This window comes from Chaetodon auriga, chromosome 10 (assembly GCF_051107435.1).
Source record: "Chaetodon auriga isolate fChaAug3 chromosome 10, fChaAug3.hap1, whole genome shotgun sequence".
In the NCBI taxonomy this organism is placed as follows: domain Eukaryota; kingdom Metazoa; phylum Chordata; class Actinopteri; order Chaetodontiformes; family Chaetodontidae; genus Chaetodon; species Chaetodon auriga.
The window spans coordinates 14,684,535-14,705,783 of NC_135083.1; the positions used below are offsets into that span (position 1 = coordinate 14,684,535).

General features: G+C 42.5%; 1 protein-coding gene across 3 annotated transcripts in view; it reads left to right on the top strand.

Annotated features, from left to right (window-relative positions):
* The window catches only part of sema3b (sema domain, immunoglobulin domain (Ig), short basic domain, secreted, (semaphorin) 3B), a 71,321-nt gene that overhangs the window by 40,603 nt on the left and 9,469 nt on the right, over positions 1-21,249 (top strand). For all 3 annotated transcript variants that reach the window (XM_076740171.1, XM_076740172.1, XM_076740170.1), the window contains exons 2-9: positions 5,680-6,224; positions 8,398-8,555; positions 9,780-9,842; positions 19,359-19,478; positions 19,976-20,069; positions 20,284-20,403; positions 20,522-20,664; positions 20,910-21,024. In XM_076740171.1, the coding sequence (XP_076596286.1) occupies positions 6,041-6,224; positions 8,398-8,555; positions 9,780-9,842; positions 19,359-19,478; positions 19,976-20,069; positions 20,284-20,403; positions 20,522-20,664; positions 20,910-21,024 (997 nt within the window). In that variant the 5' untranslated portion in view covers positions 5,680-6,040. The remainder of the gene's footprint in view (positions 1-5,679; positions 6,225-8,397; positions 8,556-9,779; positions 9,843-19,358; positions 19,479-19,975; positions 20,070-20,283; positions 20,404-20,521; positions 20,665-20,909; positions 21,025-21,249) is intronic.

A 21,249-nucleotide genomic window follows, 5' to 3' on the forward strand; every position in this document is an offset into this window, starting at 1 on the left:
GATTCATTTTCTGTTACTTCTTCCCTTTTTCCCATTCAAACTTTGACTAGTGAGAATAATTTAGCCGAACTGAACAAATGCTAGCCACGGGTTCGCAGTCTGGGAAACCATTCATGATGCTGGGCCAGATGGCTCAGTACCAGAGACCAGCAAAGCGCTGTAGCCTCCCCGGCTCCTTCATTCACTCCGTGTCTTTCAGAACAAGCTTTCCAGCCACGGATCGTCTCGCTTTCTCTTTCTCACTTTGTTTTTTCAGCTTAAATCCCGTAAAGACTGGTAGTCACTTTTGGCTTGCAGCTGCTTTACTTTGCTGGTTGAGTGTGTGCATGAGTGTGTGCGAAACATCCATTTACTCCTGTTACTAGCTTTGTCCCGAGACCTTCCACTGAAAACAAGACTGTACTTCTAAGCCACATTACACAGAGGATAGAGAGCCTGCTTTGAATTCTTTTTTGAGCCTTCATATGACTGAGCTTTTTACTTTTTGTGTGCTGTAAATCACTGTAGCTCTGTTGAATAACATTTATGGATCATTTATATCTGAATTATAACAGAGAGCAGTATCATCCTGTACTGAATTCTTTCTCTCCACTGGTGGTCTGTCTTTATCAGTGCTCATTTCTTTTCCTGGCTTTCAGGGGAAATGAGGCACTGCTCAGCTCTCTGTTGTGCAAAAGCACCTCATGCTTCAAACCAATAGTCAATCACAGTCATTGTAAAAGAACGTCTTATAACATGCTTGATGCATTCTGCTTCTGCTCCCTCCAGCAAGTCTGCAGCTTGTTGACATGTGGCCCCTCTGCCCCGCATCACCTGCTCTTCCTCTCTTGTTTATTGCTGCACATTTAAAGTTTTCTGATTCCATGTGTTTTTTTTTTCTTTCTGGAAATGAAGCAATCAACCCGCAAGCCAAGCATATTTTTATATGAGCTGAATCAAAACACCAACTCCTCCAATTTTTTGCACGCTTGCTGCACCACATGATACCGTACTTGTGAAGACACTGACTCACATTCAGTCCCCGGGTGCTTTTCCCTAACCTTGACCATCACAAGCACATGTTACACTCCAACCCTTTCTTTAACAGCAAACTAGTTGTTATTTCCAACCTCAGCCCCAAACCAAGTCTTAACATTAGCATAAATGGTAAACCTTGTGGGGTTCAAACCAAAAATTGTCCCCAGATGGGAGGTTAGTCTTGACAATGTGATGAATACCCAGCATGCACACACACACCACGGCATATTAAGAGCATATTATGGCTTTTCACGATACACATATCAGACTTATGGCACAGCAATTTATGAACCTGATTCAAATCACAGCAAACTGCCAGAATGAAAATAGTTGGTGGCATGAAAGTTGTGCTTGCAATTCCAATGCATTTCAGATGTGTTTTATGAGCATTGAAATGACACAGTTCAGTAAGAATGCAGCCATTTAACTCATTATGTGGTTATCAACAAAGATGCTTTACATTATTTAAACTAAATGTTGTTGCTCCGTTTGGTCAAACCTGACTCACACTTTGCACCCATCCTGTTTCTCCTCTCCTCTCCTCCCTAGTGTTTCTTCATGCGCCCCCCTGGTGCTAAAGCCACCAGTAACCTGCTATTTCAGTCATTTTGCTCCTTAAAGCTGAGAGCCCAACCTCCTCCTCATTCTTCCTCTTCTTCCCTCCATCCATCCCTCTCTCCTTTTATTTTTCCATCGCAGGGAGGCTTAGACTTGTTGATCAGAGGCCAGGGGAACTCTTTTTCTCCCTGCAGGCAAAACAATTGGCTCCTTTCTCTCCCCCACCTCTCGCCTCCCTCATTTTCTTCTCCATCCTTCCCTCTCCATTGCATTCTCTTTTTCCGTGAGACTGGTGTGAAGGGGTGTAATGTCTGTGCCCCTCCACTCTTTCTCCATCCTCCTCTTCTACATCTTAGCCCTCCACTTCTCCTCTCCTGTCTCTTTGTCTCTTTCTCTCTCTTGCCTTTCAGTACTTCCTTTTTCAGATTTCTGATTTTCCTTTCCTCTCTCCTTCATTCACTTTGTCTTCCTGCTCCAGCCACAGTTCCTCTTTCAACTCTGTCCCCATGTCACTTTTCTTCCTCCATTTCTGTCTCTTCCTTCACAATGTTTCCTCTCCTATGCCTTGTTGTCTCTGTCTTCCCCTCTTCTCCTTTTGTATTACCTTTCTTGCTTCCTCCTTTTACTTTCAAGCTCCCTTCCTATTCCTCCTTGCCCTCCAATCGTGTTGATCTTTCTTGGTTCCTAATAGCTTTTTTTCTCATCTCCTCCCCTTCTCTCTTTGCCACTTGTCCCTCTGTCACTTCCTCTCTATTTAGACCCTTCAGTGTCTCTTCCTCTGTCTCCTCCTTCTCTTCTCTAACCTGCTGTTGTGCAGGGGTACAGGTTAAACTGCTGATATCCATTTATTCATTATTGTGTGCTGTACTGTAGGGTTGCACTCTAACCTCGCTCTGAAAAGCCCGTTTTACCCTGGGGGTGGGCCGCTTTGTCTGCCCATGCCTATTTAGGCTGGTTTTTGACAGGCCAGCTTGCCCCCCACCCCCCAAGAATCTCTCTCTCTCTGTCTTTATTTTTAATCCACTCCCTTTTGGCATGCCGCTGCTCTGTGTCTATTGAAGCTGAACTGAATGCAAGTGTCAGCGGGCCCAATGGCTTTTTATTAAGATGCATTATGGAGCATGCAAGGAGTTTGTGTATTTGTGAGTGTGTGTTAGTGGGTTTACAGAGTTTGTGTGTGCACGTTTGTGTGTTTGCAGAGCTAAGTGCTGAGAAACTGGAATTTGTATATGAGTATATATGCTCCTGCTCATATAACTATGCAAGTGTGCGCTTAACCGCTCAGAGCTCTGGGATGAGACAAGGATGTGCGAGGAACAATGATGTTCTCTTCAACTCTTGATGGCAGATTTGGAAAATACACACACATGCTGAGACACACACACAGCTCGGGGAGACTCAGAGGAACAATGGAACCGGCCGTTCCTTTTATAGCAGCCGACAGGAGCGTAAGGGTTTCAGTGCTGCCCCTGTCACTCCTCGGGACTGTATGTGTGTGTGTGTTTCTGTTTGTGTGTCACGGAGCTGCAGCTGATGAGAGCCCTGACGGCCTTCTATTTGAAATACTGCAGCATCTTTGCGGCTCAGCACAGAACCTTGAGCACACACACACACACACACACACACACACACACACACACACACACACACACACACACAGAGTCTCACCATCTTTCACTGAGCCTCCAGACACAAACTTACAATTTATTAATGAAGTTTACACACAGAATCACTTCATTGACATCGGCTTGGAGAAATTTGATGTTTTCACACCTGAACTAAGCAGACCAGAACTGTAAAAACATCCAAGACAACTCACACCTTCACAACACCTCTCTGTGCACTTCTCATCAAGGCTTGCATGCGCGGTTTTGTCCATTCATGAGTGTGTGCATCTGTGCATGTGTGTTTACATACTGCAGGGTATGTGGGAGTTCATGTTCCTGTTCAGCTCTGTCCTGTTGTGTTGTGGCCTGGGAGCTGTGAGCTTATGAGTGCTCTCCTGTCTCCACGCCTCAATAGCTCCATTATTCATAAAACTCTGTGCCAACAGCCTGGACGGGTCTGTGTATGTGCTGGAGTTTCTGTGTGTATTCTCATCTTTGTGTGCTTCTGTTTGGATATGTGTGCTCAAAAGTGATCACTGCAGCTTTCAGCTTACAAATATTTAATTATTTGTAAGCTTATTTGGAAATTCAGCATGCTTTCAAGGTGGTGGAGATGATGATGATAGTGAGCCAGTGTCAAAACCACAACCTTCACCTGGTCGTCCCCAATGACCACAGACAACAGAACTGTCCGTCAAACTCTGGCCACCGATCATAAATTTAAGACAAGAAATCAATTTTTTGTGATAAATGAAGACAGACTGTGGGGGGACCGTCTTCTCTGTTAGGAGACCCATTTTGTAGTTATTCAAAGGCCCTCCCCATTGCTAATTGGGAGAATAGCAGCGATAACAAGTGTTGGGGCATTTGCCCATGTTCTGTCACCAGAAGCTGAAATGCAAGTTAGGTTTTGCCCATATTTATGGCTGATTTGGATAAATTCAAGGGGTGCATATCTGGGCCAATCTGGACTCAGAATCAGCTCCAGTAGCAATGCTCTGGCTAACTTTGGGCAAATGTTCCAAGTTTACGCTGCTGTTGTGCCAATTTTGTCCACATGGACATTTTGAAGCTTCTTTTTATTTTTTTCTTCTGACATGTGCCATATAAAGAAAGATAATAACTGTTATTTTTATGTCTGATATTGCCCCGGTCTTTGACAGTTGAGCCTTGTATTGGCCAAGAAGCTGATTTCACTCCAAGACACTAGAGGCATTCTCACAGAGAGGAGCAGATGAAGAACAGTGACTGAAGTAGTTATTCGAAAGGGGAGAAGAAGAAAAGAGTGAAAGTGAAAAGGGAGCAAAGCAGACTGTCTGCCTATTACTGACTGAGTGCCAACAGTGAGGTGTAATATAATAAAGGAGGCTGTTTCTACTGAAAGGCTTTATTGTTACAGCTGACCAGAGTCCAAAATACGGAAAGAGGTGTGTGTGTGTGTGTGTGTGTGTGTGTGTGTGTGTGTGTGTGTGTGTGTGTGCATATACATGCTGACTTAAGAAGCAGTGACTTCATTCCCGCTCCTGCTGTGGTGGACTTGTGGTTTAGAACAACACACTCAGAACCGAGGGACCAATTTATTGGGGATTTTTCTGGAACAGTAATGATTCCGTCACTTTCAATTCAACTCCAGTTGTCAAATCACTTTACTGAGATTGTCTGTGTATACTCCCTGATCATGCTCAATTGACGGCAAGTCCCCTAACAGAACACAGAAGTAAGATTGTAAAAAAACAGCACTTTAAACTTTGGATAACTTGTAATGTCTTCATCTATTACTGTGTAACTCTATATTAACACCAAATCTCATTACAAAAACAGTTTTTTTTTTTGCTTTGTGTTGTTGGACTCACTCATAAGTGACTTTCAGTTGGGCATTAATGCACTCATCCATTCATACATCCATGCACCTCACGGTTGGCACATTAGTCCCCAGCAATGAAGAGATCTCATCTGGTGCCACTGTCTGCCAGTGTGGAGAGAGAGAGAGAGGGAGAGAGAGAGAGAGAGAGAGAGAAGCCAGTTTGAGTTGGCAGTGCCACAGACATGGAGAGATTGTGCTTGGTTTTACAGTGTGCATGCCATATCTCCATCACACACACACACACACACACACACACACACACACACACACACACACACACACACCCTTCATCACCATGGTCAGTGTGTGTACATGTGTGTGTGTGTGTGTGTGTGTGTGTGTGTGTGTGTGTGTGTGTTTTGGATACTGTTCCTCAGTCTTGCTGTAATGTGAAGAGATTATAGTGTTGTTGCCATAATGTAGGCTGGCATTAACACAGCTTGGCAGAGGCATCAATCTGACTCTCGCTAAATATACCTCAGACGCCAGTACCGGCCGTGTGTGCATGTGTGTGTGTGCGTGTGTGTGTGTGTGTGTGTGTATGTGTGCGTGTGCAGGGGCATCCCTGGCACAAGCAATCATATGCTAGTAGTGTCCATTCAAACTCCTCTCCCTTTCTGTCTCTATTTTTAGGTCTCTATGCCCATGTGTGACGTTTTTGTCCCGTTTCGGATGTGAGAGGTGAACTTGGTCGTCCTTCACGGGAGGAGCAGTGGATCTGCCAAGTGAAGAACCAAGGAGGACAAGAGAAGGATTTAACTGAATCTTAAGAACTTGAAAAGAAGACTGGAAGAGACTGAAGCTCGGCTAAAGCACTGAACAAGAGGGAGAATCTGTTCAGGGTTTGCAAAGCTGAACTGAATCCAAACCAATCCAAAGGCAGGTGGAAAAAGACAAATATCAGGCATTACTGCTAAGTGGCCACAATCCAAAGTTGTCTTCTGACTCATATTTTGACTTTTGAAAAGAAGGAATCTTTTCTAAGCGTGTCAAGATGATGACCATGATGATGATGATGGCGGCCATGATGGTCACCTGCAGCTCTCTGTTCCTGCTGGGCCTGGCTGCTGCCCATGCTTCCTCTGGCACCATGACCCGTTCTTCCTCTTCATCTTCATCCTCTTCCACCTCTTCCTCCTCTTCATCTTCCTCACCTCGCATGAAGCTCTCATACAAAGGTAAGAACCAAATATTTGAACAGGAAAGTTGAAGTGTTTCTGTCTATAGAACATTGCCTTGTGTATTGTTCACATGGGTGTACGTGTGTAAGTGTTTGCCTCTTCCACTGCACTTAATATACTTTGTTGTGTGCACAGTGCATGTACACACACACTCACACTGACACACACTTTCTCTGTTTCATGGGAGGTTCCGCCATATGCTTTTCAAAGTAAACAGTCCTGAACAGAAGCCAGCCTTAATTTGTGGTTGCTCTGATTCACAGCCACACTCATACACAAACAGATGCGCACACACACACACACACACACACACACACACACACGCGCACACACACACACACACACACACACACACACACACACACACGCACACACACACACGGGCAGGGTTTTGTGTTTCATCTCGGGCATTGTAAGTTAGAAGAAGGCAGCTCAATGCCCAACACAGCCACATAAACCAGGGATGTGTTCCATCATTGAAAGCTGGCAATTATAGCCTGAAGTAACTCACAAGGATGTGAGGCTCGCTGAAGGCCGTCTGCCCGGCTGAGGTATGTGCTCCCTTTAATTTAGGCTGAACGTAGCATGTAGCATACAGTGCAGGAAGGGGAGAATATTTTAGATTCAGTTGACACATGAAGGACTAAAAGAGATCTTGATGACGTCATGCAGCACTAAAAAGACCTTCAATTTTATTTAGCCTGCAGGTTTAGGAAAAAAAACAGCTGTCTGTGTGCCTGATAACGGGTTTGCTGTTGGGTAATTTATCATTCCCATTCAAACTGTTTGTAATGTAATTAACTAAGTAATAAGAAGGATAATGTGCAAGAAGGTGTTGATTGAATAGCTCCTTGATAAGGTCCTTTGACGAGGAACTACTACTCTAGCAGTGCAGCTCAAGGGATGTTTGTCAGGCAGTCGGTCTGTCTGTGCACTGTTAGCATGATGAAGTGCTAACAGAAAGATTTTTTTTTGTCTATCCAGCAGCTTTCTCTGATGTGTAATGAGCATTACAGCCTCACAGGGCAACTAGAGTGATTGTTGTGTCCATTACTTAAGCCAAGGGCTGCCCGAGAACTATGTTCAATGTTTTGACAAATAACATGTGAACAATTATACTGGAAGACAAGACACATAAAAGCAGACTTAACTAAAGCAAAGACACTTTGATCTATTTTAAAGTTGTCAACTACATAATTCTTTTAATATATTACTGAATCTGTGCCTTGAACAAGTGTCATTTTCAGTACAATGAGTGTCCTCTTTGGGCCTGAGGTTATTGCCACCACAGTATGGTGGAGCTGAATAATAACACATTTGCTGAAAATGGCACGTCAACATAAAACTAGGGCAGTAGATCTAAAGCCCTGATGTCATGCAGGCGGCTGTTGGATGGCGTCAGAGTCTTAAACAAAGTTATAAATTCCCATTAGAACAATGGTAGACTAATAAAGCCGTTTTAATGTCTAAGTGAAGAGGGCCTTGGTCTTGTTTTCTTAAGCTCCTTGTTTAAGGAAGGCCAGCAAGGGAGGACGCAGTCCCTTTATTTCTTCATCTTCTTGGGCCAAGAACACAGTTTTTTTTCCACTGGCTTGGGGTAACTATTATAGCTTAAGTTTACAAATACAAGCGAAATTTTCCTAGGCACTGTTTCCCCAGAATTTGTTCTTGCCAGTTTGGAAACAGCAAAGACACTCAATTTTTCCATTCAAGCCAATATAGTGTCATTACTGTCGGAGGATTTGGTCCGGTCTGTTAACAAGTCACTGGCCTTAGGACTCAAAAATGTTGTTCAAATATGAAAATTAAGTGGTGAACTTCTTTATCAACCACATGACTTGTTGCAGTTCTGTGGCCAACCAACTGATGTGGATCTGAGGACTCAAGGTTTTGGCTTTGAAACTTTGATCACGAAGTCTTTCTTAGGTCATTGTTTACTGTTGCTTGTTGTTTTATCCAAGACTCGCTCACAATAGAATAAACATACAGATAATTGGCATAGAGTATTTTTTTCCTCTCTGTCTCACCGTTGAGAGCAACCATGTGAGTTAAAATAGCTCGTGAGAGTTTGCATGTGGCGTGCAACAGGAGGATGCAAGATGTCACATGTAATAGAAGACACATTGAGGGGTGCCACCCTCGATAATTCCTCATATCTGTGCAATTTCAGAGTTGCAGCAGTTCCATGGAGTGCGGCGGTTCGAGCTGGAGCGTTCCTGCTGCTTCAGCGCTCTGCTGCTGGATGAAGAGAGAGGCCGTCTCTTCGTCGGGGCCAAGAACTTCTTGCTGTCGCTATCGTTAGACAACATCGCCAAGCAGGAGCACAAGGTTGGTCAGAACCGAAATGAGCAAAAGCCACAATAAGTCAGGAGCTGTTTTTGTTGGGCAGACAACACATAAAATCTAAGTATATAAAGGTTTTACTGGCCCACAGCAGAAAAAAACAGCTTGGTGATTAATACTAATGACTCAGCCATTACTGTGCTGAGGTTTTCTACACTTTGTTTTAGAGGAAAACACCCCTTGAGCTCACGACAGCTTCAAACACGCTGCAGTCCAGTAAACCGATGTCGAATAAAACAAACCAGGATTATTCAGTAATGACAGTATTTTTCACGACAATACACTTATTTTCCTAATCAAGAGATGTATTTACCTGAACTCTGCTCTAATTAGACACCTTATGTGTCTTAAAATTGCTTTATTGCTTGTGTTAATTACAAACTAAATCAGGGGGATTATAATGAGATGGGAGCGAGGAAATGGTTTCTATTTAAAGCCAGCGCCATAGTCCTAAGAATCATTTGTTATTGTTCTTATCAAAGTCAGGCCACACATGCTTTATGAGTGTTTTCATGTGGGCTTTGGCATGGTAGACAGAAAACTTTCAAAAGTATGGACACATTTTACCAAGATGCCCCTTTGAAAATGACTGGATCATATTCTGGCACATATGAGACCACTCAAGTGAGTCGCTGCACACGTAAGAAGAGAAGGAAGAGAAATGTGGGATTAATGGATACAGGTAGAAAATCAAAGACATGGACAAAGATCAAAAGAGAGCATTCAGCCAAAAAACGTTGTGATTAATACGTATATGACGTACTTTGATTGAAACCTTTGCTGCTGGTGTATATATAGTCCATGTTTTAAGTCGCAGAAGCATAAATGCACAGACATGAATCACTGGAGATACACAACACAATACATGTATGCACAAAAGTACACACTGACAAAAAGTTTGCTTAAACACACAGAGACACACAAAAGGGCAAGATAAAAAAGCAAAACACAGCCTGCTATAAACATCTGCTCACAGCTGTTAGGAGTACATTATGTGCTTAGTGAATTCAATGTGAGATGGAAACCTTTATTTATCCAAACCTTGAGGTGTCTCATTTAAGATGTGACTTATTCAGAGGGCATATTATTATGTTAGAGGGAGCAAACACTTGTTGTGTTAGTGTTTTAGACTTGAAATTAGTAAATTAATCCAGATAATACAGACAGATTTCACCCACGGGATCATATGACCTTTGTTTTTTGTTTCAGATCTACTGGCCCGCCCCCGTCGACTGGAGGGAGGAGTGTAACTGGGCTGGCAAGGATATCACTGTAAGTCCCTTCACAGCACTTCACCTTATTTAATGTTACCTCATCCCATTTTCTACTCTCTCTTTTTTTACTTTATTTTTCAAAAATCTACAGTTCTGCAGCACCTGAAAAGGCTCATCCTCATCCTCAATGTGACAGATAATGTTCTGTGCATTTAAATTGTCTGTAATAGAAAGACCACATTTAATATTAATTTAGGGGAAAAGAGCTCTCTGGGTGAAACAGAGTGACCCTATAAAAACATTAATGCAATACATAACATCCTTCTTAATCACCTCTCATCAGCCCCCCAGACATTACACGTTGTACAGAGAGTTAAATAAGAGGGCTGAGGAGCTCCTCGTGGAGGAGGCGACTGTCCACTCCTATCCAGCGCAACACAATGCTACCTTTTAATCCACTGCAGTCATGGGAGTCACACAAGACAGAAACACCACTTTTCAGAAGATAACATGCAATAATGGCTGCAACACTCCTACTTTTGGACCCGTCCATTGGTGGCCTCACTTCCTTAAGATCTGTTTGTTTTAAATCCTGTTTGACTGAGATCTGCTCAGTTTGATGCAAAGCCAGAGACATTTGTTTTTTTCCACAGCGGTTTACAATCAGTCTGCATCCTGTGGCTTCATGCTGTAAGCAAATTTCTTAAATGTCAAGTGAATGGGAAGCTTTAATTTGGTTAAGGAATGAGATAAACTCAGTTAGCATAGCCAGATTTCTGCTGGAGGAACCTAATTTACACATTACAGAGTTTAAAACATGTTACAGCTTTATGACTGTGCACAAAGACTTCAGCCAGGGAAAGCACCTCTGTGACAGTAATGTGAAGTCTATAAGGAAAGATTATTACTCTTGGCAGTGAATCTTTGAATAATTTACTTAAAAGTCCAGCTTAAACTGAAATTGACGCTAAGTAGCTTCTGGACGTCTGTGGTCTGTCTCTCAATATAGGCGCAGCTTGTATCACTAATACATACTAAGCAATGATTGGTTGGTAAGAGGTAGAGGAGCAAATCTGTTTATTGACCCACTGCATGTAAACATGTTGTCTTACATTAGCTTGCAGTGTGTTTAACCTTTACTCAACAAGGACGGCCTATTTGAGGTTAAAAATCCATGTCCTGGCCATGATAGGCAGCAATAACAAGGATACATAATAACAACAGACTAACAAGATAAAGATCTGTGTTACCAGATCAGAATTTTTAGTGTTGATTTTCTAAACAGTGTTTAGAAGAAGTAACACAGCTTCCCGTGTGATAGTAAATGTAGTGAGTGTGCAGGCGGGGACCTGAGTGACAGTATATATGGCCGCTTCATTTTGCAAGGATTGAACTCATGACCCTCTGTGATGCTCTCAGAACTGTTTCTCCAAGCACAGGCCACCCGGCTACCTCCCTCTGCCATTTTATTGGCTGCCAAAAAAAAAAAAAAGCTTAAAAAAAATCAAGATTTTCTGTCTTCATCTACAGAAGAGAAAAATTTAGTTTCCAGGAATAGGTCGAGTAAATACTGGATGTGATGATTATGTGTCTAAATGTGAAGTTCTGTGTGTGGATGGAGGCTCGGCTTCACTGACCGACATGTAGAGGCCACCAAGAGCCTATAGACCACCCAGGATTACATCACACACAATTAGCTTATTCTACATATGTGTGTGTGCAGATGTGTGTACACGTGTGTGTAACAGTTACTTCAGTGTGTGCTGACATACCACAAATCTGTCTATACTGTATTTATGCTCCTGTGTTTGACAGTGTGTATGACCATTTGTTCATGTATGTTTAAGTATCCAATATGTGTGTGAGTGTGTGTGTGTGTGTGTGTGTGTGTGAGTGTGTGTCTTTCTTTTTGTGGATGTAAAACAAACCCTTCATCAGCGTGATTACACAGCTGTAGCAGACAGACAACGAGCACCATTCATACAAAACTCCAGGCTCTCGTTTCACCTGACCAGGAGTCTGTCTGAGTGTGTGTCAGCTCAGGTTTCTGTGTGTGTGTGTGTGTGTGTGTGTGCTTGTAGTCATGTATTACTCAGGTTGTGAGGACATTAATCTGTTTACAGAGTCACATTGTGAGGACTCATATTCCTTATGGGAACAAAACACAAGACCCCATAAGGTAAATTATTCCATTTCAGGGAGAAGACTTGGGTTAAGGTTGGGGTTCGGTTAAGGTTAGGCAAGGAGTGGTTATGGTTAGATTAAGTCTCCAGGAAATGAATGTAATGTTCCCAAAGAGAGACAGTGGAGACGGGGAGTGGTGGAGAGAATTGGTAAAATTGCTCCAGAGGAAGAGGGGAAGGAGAGATGGAGGGAGACAGAGATAAGAAAACATGAAAAACAATATTGTGAATTTTGAAGATACATGCTACAGGGATAGGAGTTCCCCCTCTGGTCAGTTGTTAGTCCTGCCTTTCTGGCCTTTCCCATGTTATTTTTGTCCTTTGTTAAACACTCACTCCCCTCTTATTCCTTCTGACTTTAAGTATCTTTGTGAACACTCACCCACACACTGAGAGCTGAGCTGACCTCACACCGTTGACCCTAATTACAGAGAAGTGTGTTTCTCTGTTGGAGGAGGCCAACATCTCTCTCCCCCACTGGATCTCTTCTCCCCTGCTTTCCTCACTCTCTCTCTCTCAGTGCTCCTCTCCCCCCATGCTCTCTGTCTATCTCATATTATTTGTGGTCTGGGAAACAGAAATTCAAAGGTTCATTCCTCGTCCATCAAAATACGTTTTTTTTACCTAAAGACAAAGTAGACATCTTGTCTGTTTCTTCTTATGCAGTCGCCCTCAGGCTGACCTTTTCACAGTTGGATCTGTCTTACACTGTAATGTATGCTGTTCATTTGCAAATAGTCACATGTGCTGCACAAGTACACCCATTATAACATACTGTACTCTCTGTCACGCACACACACAAAACAAGTATTAACTGTTTACCAGCTCAAATGTAATATAAAGTCACTGCAGTGGTTTTATATTACATTATTACTCTTTATTAGAAGTGTCTTCACACCACAGGGATTCAGTCTCTGGCAGAGTTTCTTGGCCAGGCGCTCCATCAAACACTGTCTTCAGTGTTCTCAGATGAGAAGCCAGAGAGGGATCAGATCCTTATCGCTGCAGTAGTGGTGCTTACTCAGCCTGGTATTCAGATCGAATTGCCATTCTGTGTCACAAAATATATTCATCTGAACTGCTGCGTTTCAGAAGCAGCCCAGAAGTGGCTCAGTGCTCTGAAAATCAATTTGTACAGAGCAGATCGAGCCAGGCAGGAAGTGAGATCCAGGAATGGTGTTGAGAATCCAGTAAATTTTCAAAATAAAACACCCGGTGCAGGCTTCCAATTGTAGATCAACAGTAAACAATTAAAATAGACAAAAAAAGAGGCCATTCAACTACGAAGCCTACTTACCTATAGAAGAAGCACAAATATCAAGAAAAAATGACCAAATCAGTAAAATCTGAGCAAGTCAACAAAATCAGCATCAAAACGCTCTGCTTCTGAAACATGCCTGACTCCACGTCACAGGAACGTGACCGGTGGAAGCTTGGGGCTACTCACTATATTCACTGGTTTAAAAACAGAAAACCCATGTAACGAAGACTGGAGCATAAGAAACCAAAGCTTTTTCTCAGCTGGTTGCTCAGCAACCTCACAATAACGACAAGTAGTCACTGCCACTGACCAAGAAGTAATTCAGCCATTTATCCCCCATGACACCACAGCTTGCTTATTCTTAGGTTTTTCCATGCATTACAGCAGTATATAACATGTATGTTATTTATACATGTGGACAGAGCCAGGCTGTATGCCCTTGTTTCCAGTCATGATCAGATATAAGATAAGTGTCTCCTGTCTGTGGCCTTAAAAGGACATATATGAAAGAGTCAAGACAGTGAAAATTATTTTTCCAAAAAACTGTTCATTAATAGTGGAACAAGATTGCTGGGTTGCCTGATACAGTAGACTATTTTGCATTTTCACCCATCAGTGTCTCTTTTGCATTGCATAATTTCAGCTATATTAACTTTCTCCAGTATGGTCCTCACTATCACGGTAGCTCAACAAATACAAGACGTGTGACGGGCTAAACAAGTCACCCACATAAAGACAAGTAATAAACACTTCATCAGTCACACACACACACCCACTTACCACAGGAAATCCACCTAACATGCACACAGACACACTAACACAAACACAGACACATGCACATAAACACAGTCAGACAGCAGCAGTAAACAGTTGACAGTTCACCCAGACACTCAGCCTGAGTCAGCAGTTTGACTGAGGCGTCACTGCAGAGCTGCAGCCATGTTTAAACCTACAGGGGTGATGGACTGTGTGTTTACGCTGTCATGCTCGCACCAGTTAAGAGCAGATCATCAGTTAAAATCCACTGAAATTGAAAATGGGAAATTGTGACTGCGGAAAGAGGTTAATGTTGTGGTTGAGTGACTGTGAATGTTTAAAGCATGAAACTGTCCTCACCACAAGAACACCAGCATTCGTCAATTGCTTAAATGGCTTAAATTAACCAGTGCTTACATTTTCTTGACAGACAAATAGTCTTTTCTTGACAATAGCAGGTCCTGCATGTTATGGCCATGGCAGTAATGTCCCTTTGTTCAACTGAGCAACTAAAAAGACCTCTATTAGTTTCAGTTGCAAAGCAGGAATCGCTTGTAGCTCCTCACCAAGGCTGAGGTGGATGAATGGATGGATAGGTAGACATAGCATTTGACACTAAAGTTTAGGATCTGTTTCCTTGTCTTGTACCAACAGTCAGTGTTGGTTTCATTTACTGTAATTGTGCACATGATTGTTCGCTCAATAACGAGCCTATGGCTAGATTCATGACTGTGTGAGGCTGGTCTTAAAGCTAACTAACATCAGCATGCTGCGATGTGAGCAACGACAATGCATCAGTGTGTGGAGATTCATTTTACACACACAAACAACAGTGACTGAAACTATTTTCCCATGCAAATGATTGAAAAAAGGGAAATCCTGCTCTGCCTGGACGGGTCTCTCTGAACCTCTGCACTGCACAGCTATAATAATATCACCAAAGCCAGAAATCAGTTTGTTGCAGGAGAAATACGTCAGACAAATGTCAACGCTGCTACATTGTCCTGTTCAGCAGACGCGATCAAAGGCATTCCTGGGATAATACACTGTGCTGTATTGTGTATCTAATGGATGTCCGCTGTGTGCCATCGTTCAGTGTGCTCAGTCAAAGGCTCTCAGCCATTAACTTTATTAAAATTTGCTGGATCGCTGGGAGTTTTTGCTCTCACGCACACAATCAAAGCAGACAGAGAAAGATAAACAGTAGCTCTGTTTCTATCTAAACTTTTACAATGATGCAATAAAATAGCTGAAAATTTGTGTTTAGATTGGTTAGAAAAGTGTCAGTGTCAGAGAAACGGGGAAATTGAAGGAGGTTATTCTTCAGAATCAGCAGATTTTAGCCAACTGAGCCGTCCAAAGATGATAATAATTATACTTTTAATATATATATTATGGACCTGGCAATAGTCTAATGTAGTAGTTAATGGGCATCCACCACTGGATGCTAATATATTAAAGAAATAATGTTTAGGGCATAAGTATGGTGGAAAAAAATGCCTTGAACGTCCAGTGTTTTTTGCCTTATTTTTTTTGCCTGAACAATCCTGCTGAGTAAATTGTACTTTTACAACTCAATACATCATGCCTGAATGAATACCCAGCTCATGTGAGACAGACAGACAGACAGACAGAGAAATAGCAGAAGGCTGGAATGAATGGCCGACATGATAAATAGGCAGATCGGGTTAATCATTTCTAGAATAGAAAGGAGAAAGACGGGAATGGGAAAAAAAGATATGCACTGAGGAACAATACAGCTTTATAAGACCTGAAGGCAAGACCTAAAGCTCCGGCTGCCATGAGGGCACAGCCTGTGCTCTGCTCACTGTTTCAGCTAATGAGTCAGTGGAAGGTCAAAGGTTGGCCAGTGAACCCTTTTACACCCAGCAACACACACACACACACACACACACACACACAGGAAATGTGATTGCTGGCATAATTCACCTACATGTTCTCCTCCTTCCTTTCTGATCTTTTCAAAGTCTCTCAAGCGTCGTTTCTTACCTTTTCTTCTCCTCCTGCTCTCCCTCTTTTGTCACATCAAAGAATTGACTTTGTCAATCCCCTGCTCTGCTGACTCCCTCACCTTCCTCTGCCCTCTGACACGCACAGACCAAGGGCTTAAAACACAATGGGAGTTAGATAGAGGAGGAGGAGGGGGTCATGCTTTAGATGCACAGACTGGGAATCATGAGAAAAAGGTTGATTGAGACTTTGCACAAGTATGTTTTATCAGAGGATCATGATAAGCTGGTGAGGTGTGTGTTTGAGAGTGTGTATGTTTGTTCATTGTGTTAGTGTGTGTGTCAGCCTGAGGGTGGAGGTAAGAGTGGAGTGTGTTTCTTTCATGGGAAACAGGGGTCTCCTGTGTTTGTCAACAGCTTAATCGGCCTGTCGATTGGTTGAACACCTTCATGTGTGTGTGTACACATACACATACACATACACACACCCACACCCACCCACGCACACACACACACACACACACACACCCACACCCACACACACACACACACACACACACACACACACACACACTCAAAGTCATGTATGTATTCACACACCAACAACTCCAACTTTAACCCCCCGATGTTTTTCATAGGCTGAAAGACAGATCTTTGTTCTAATCCACTGAGGGCTGTAAGCACATGTGTGCTCCTGTGTGTGTGCACGTGTGTGTGTGTGTGTGTGTATGTGTGTGTGTATGTGTGTGTGCTAGGCCTGAGCTGCAATTTCGCTTCTGTCACTGCTTTCATGACCTGGCCTGTCTGTCTGTCACTCTCTGAGGCTGGAAGACTGAACGGACAGATAAAGAAAGACATCAGTCTTTATCCTGAAGGAAATGTGGACAACAAGCAGAACCCATAACACAAGAGCTAAATTATCAAAATGCAAATGTTAAGAAAGAAAAATCAGAACATGCCATGTTGCTCCACACGACCGTTTGAGACAAAATTTGAAGATTAAGACCTAAACAAAATGACTGCTGTACGATGTTATGTTAGCGCAAAAGTACTCAGAGTGAATAAAGATAATGAAAAAATAACCAATTAGGAAGAATGTGCTGACTTTGTACACACGGCGATTGTTCATCGTCTCAACCTGAGCCTGATGGTCAGATTTGTGTCTTTCATGAACCTCTTCTCCAGTGGCCCCCAGGGGTCCAAAAGCGTATGTAACTTGATCAACAGACAGATGTTAGAGTGGCCTGTGTAGGGAAACGTAAACAGGAGAGAAAGAAATCTTAACCTTAAATTAAATGTGAGAGCCAATGTGTGTGTTTAACTATAGCAGTGAGTAAAGACAGAAGAATCTTAGAGCGTAGACTAAGTTTTGGGGAAACTGACATGTTTTGTAGTAACTTGGCTCATCAGCATGTAATAGAGCCCCGGGGCTATAAAGATTATTGATAATCATGGATGTGATCACGGTGTCCATGTTATCCTCACTTAAAGAGTTAGTTGTAAAACAGGCCAATCTCCTCAAAGTCTGGTGTTAAGATCAGGACTCTGGCTAGAAAAACACTGCGTATCATCCAATCTGTTAGCGTACAGTAAATCTCCTCTCCAGCGGTCTCCTGAGATCCATCTTACTGTAACCTGACTCCAAATGGACAGATGTGACTGTGGGTCAATAACATGCTGTCTAGATAAGAAGACGAGGGAACAGTCGGAAAGGGATGAGGATACTAAAAGCTGTTGATGTGAAGGAGGATAAATGAGGAAGAGGAGTAGAAAAGGCTATGGGAGGCCTGGTCTGGTATAAAAACTGACATAATTAAGCACCAGTTTCTTGTCTTTTATCAGTAAATTCCTCCTCTCGGTTGACTGTACTCTAAATGCAACAGCCACCAGCTGGTTAGCGTAGCTTATCTTAAAATGTGGGAGCAGTGGGAAACAACTAGCCTGGCTCTGTCTGCAGGTAACGAAAGCTGCCTTCCAGCACCCTTAAAGGTCATAACTAACACATTATATCTCTTTTTTCTTTAATTTGCTCAAACAATTGTGGTTTTAGGTGGAGGTTATATTCTAAGCCAAGCTAACTGTCTGCTGGTTGAGTCTTAGACAACAGTGTCATCAATCTTCTTGTCTAACTCCCTGCAAGTCAAACTACTCCTTTAAAAGGAAGTCAAATGAAGAAATTCACTGTGTTTGTGTATGCTTCTTCATTGGTATTTCTGTCTTTTGCTCTGCATGGTTCAGTTGTTGATTCACCTAACTGAGATTTACTGATGGAAAAAGTTTTAACTAAGCCAATATAAAACACGTGGCCACAAATGTCAAGCATAAATACACGACTCTGGGTTGGAAAATAAACTTTATCCTCAAAACTGACGTGGAAAACTTAAGTTCCGCGGATTGTATTTGACTTCAATATTCTTTGGAAATGTCCTGTATTGATTATTGGCCAATCATTTTCAGTCCTGGAGTATCCACTGATAAACACATTAGAAATAGCCTGGCTCTGTCTGCAGATCCGCACCAAATTTGGATGGATGTGTTTACACTTTTAGGTGGTTGGTTCATTAGCCAATATAAACTGTAACTGTATAATCCATCCTACAAGCCAGTCTTGCGCTCAGTGTTTCACATCCGCTGCGATGCAGGTTCAACATGTCCATGTGTCATATGAAATCCTTCAGCAACTTATGTACTGGGTAGCTCACAGTTTCAGAGGCTTCTTGTACTTTTGAGAATTACTCACATGGAGGTTCATGTGCCATTTTACCCTTATTGGACACACACTTTAGGCATGTGTGTGTGTGTACAGCTAGGACACAAAGACTGGCACAACAGTGTGTTGGAGGTGGAGCTGAGGACTCAACAGTGTTGTCACAAGCAGGACAGGGTGAGAGGAGCTATGTGAGGAATGTACATCACTAAACCAAAGAGAGAGTCCAAGTTTGGCTCGATCATGGATTAACTGTGTGTGTGTGTGTGTGTGTGTGTGTGTGTGTGTGTGTGTGTTTTCTTTTATTGTGGTTTTACACTTTTAACTGGGCTGCAGGTAACTTTCATGCTATTTTTGCTGGGAATTTTGGACATTTAGTAACCTGAAGTGTAGCTGACATCGTAGAAGTAAATGCTACACATGGTGGGTTTATTTAGAGGAAAAGCCCACTAATATCTTTTAAATGTGACAATGTTTGAATGTGACTATTTTCAACCAATACACTTGAATAAAAAAAAATCACTATTTCCTTGCTAGAATTTGATGCCTGCTGGTGTATCAGGCTCTGAATCAGCATTTACATCATCTATGAACGGAAAAGATCCAAATCAAATAAGGTTTTTTTCCCTAATGGTCACCTTCAAATTGCTATTCAGAAGTAATCTGAACTGTGTATCTGTGTGTGTCTGTCTTTCAGTCTGACTGTGTGAACTACGTGAAGATTGTGCACCACTATAACCGCACCCACCTGTATGCCTGTGGAACCGGGGCCTTCCACCCTACCTGTGCCTTCGTGGAGGTGGGACACAGGATGGAGGTGAGGGATACAGAAAAACAGCACCAACATCATCAGAAAATCTTGTCACTGCTCATTTTGTTTTTTTCTCACTTGCTCAAACAAAAAGTTATTATAAAACAACCTCTGCCGAGCAAATAACTGTCTGTTCATTAAAAGTGGCAACATAATCTGAACAAACTGCAGGAAAGAACCTCAAAACAAGGTTTATGTGTATAAAAAGATGAATGTTGACATCTGATATCCAGCAGTTAATCACACTTGGAAACCTTAGTGTTCCAAAATTCACTGAAGGCAAACTGGAGTCGAGACTGATGCTGCAGAGAAGGTGAATTATGGCAAAAGGGTGCAGACAAATATATCATGTTAGCTCAAGTTGCTGGTTTCGGATTTGTTTGGAGTCCCTCACCCTGCCAAGATCTCACACCTGAAATCTCATCCCAACAATGACTGTATTATTCCGACATGCATGTAGGACCGCACCTTAAATCCAGTTCTGCCTGTATTCTCTCCATCAGGACCATGTGTTCAGGATTGACCCCTCTAAGGTGGAGGACGGGAAAGGAAAGAGTCCGTATGATCCGCGCCACAATGCTGCGTCGGTACTCGTCGGTGAGCTGAACCACTTCGCTTTTTACTTAAAATTTGTCTTGTTTAAGGTTTTATCATCACTGTTTCGGTGTTGCCTATGCCAGAATTAGATTGATGCTGCCTCAAAAGTGTATTGGAAATTCATGTTTTCTAACATTTTCATGCCATCATTTTAGTTGTTTTTGGTGGACAGTACATGACGAATCAATGAGTTATTGATTCCTTTGTCTCATAGGTGATGAGCTATATGCTGGTGTGGCCACAGACTTAATGGGACGAGACTTTACCATCTTTAGGAGCCTGGGGAAACGCCCGTCCATCCGCACTGAACAGCATGACTCACGCTGGCTCAACGGTCTGTGTGTGTTCATGTGTCAACTTAGGCCTCTGCTCTTATGTAACTAAATGGAATCTGTTTGTGCTTAGAACAAAACAACTTGTTCGACATTGTTCCTCTTTGCTTTGTCCACCAGAGCCAAAGTTTGTTGGTTCCTTCTGGGTCCCAGAAAGTGAAAACCCTGACGATGACAAGGTGTTTTTCTTCTTCCGTGAGACGGCGGTTGAGGCCCAGGGGCTGGGAAAGTCCACCTACTCCCGCATCGGACAGCTCTGCAGGGTGAGAGATCGTTTCATTGCTTAAGTCCAAATAAATTGGGTGTGAAAATAACACCAGTCTGCCCACTCAGTCTGGCCTTTTGACAGATTCTGTAACAAAATGAGGTCATGTTCTGTTATAATTTAATTTTTTGGTTAACCACTGAAAGTGGCAGATTACCAGTTTACTTACTGTCTTCTTTCATATTATAACAAGATATTACATTTAATTTGTGTAACGACTCTTGACGTTTTGTCATGAATCAGAATGACATGGGCGGTCAACGAAGTCTGGTGAACAAGTGGACGACATTCCTCAAGACCCGTCTGATCTGCTCGGTACCAGGAGCTGACGGCAGTGACACGTACTTTGACGAGCTGCGTAAGTTCATCGTGCACGCACAGATTCTGCACTGCGTCGACTTATTTATGACCAACATTATGCCGGTTGCAAGCGTTATTATTATAATGCAAAATGTTTAAGAAAAATACAGTGATCAGAAGTCAGAAAAACCAAAACCAAAACCTTGCTTCGTCCATTGGATTTTTACCCAGAAGAACGTTCTGTGCATACAAGGGAGAGAAAGTCAAGGAAAGCACAATAAAT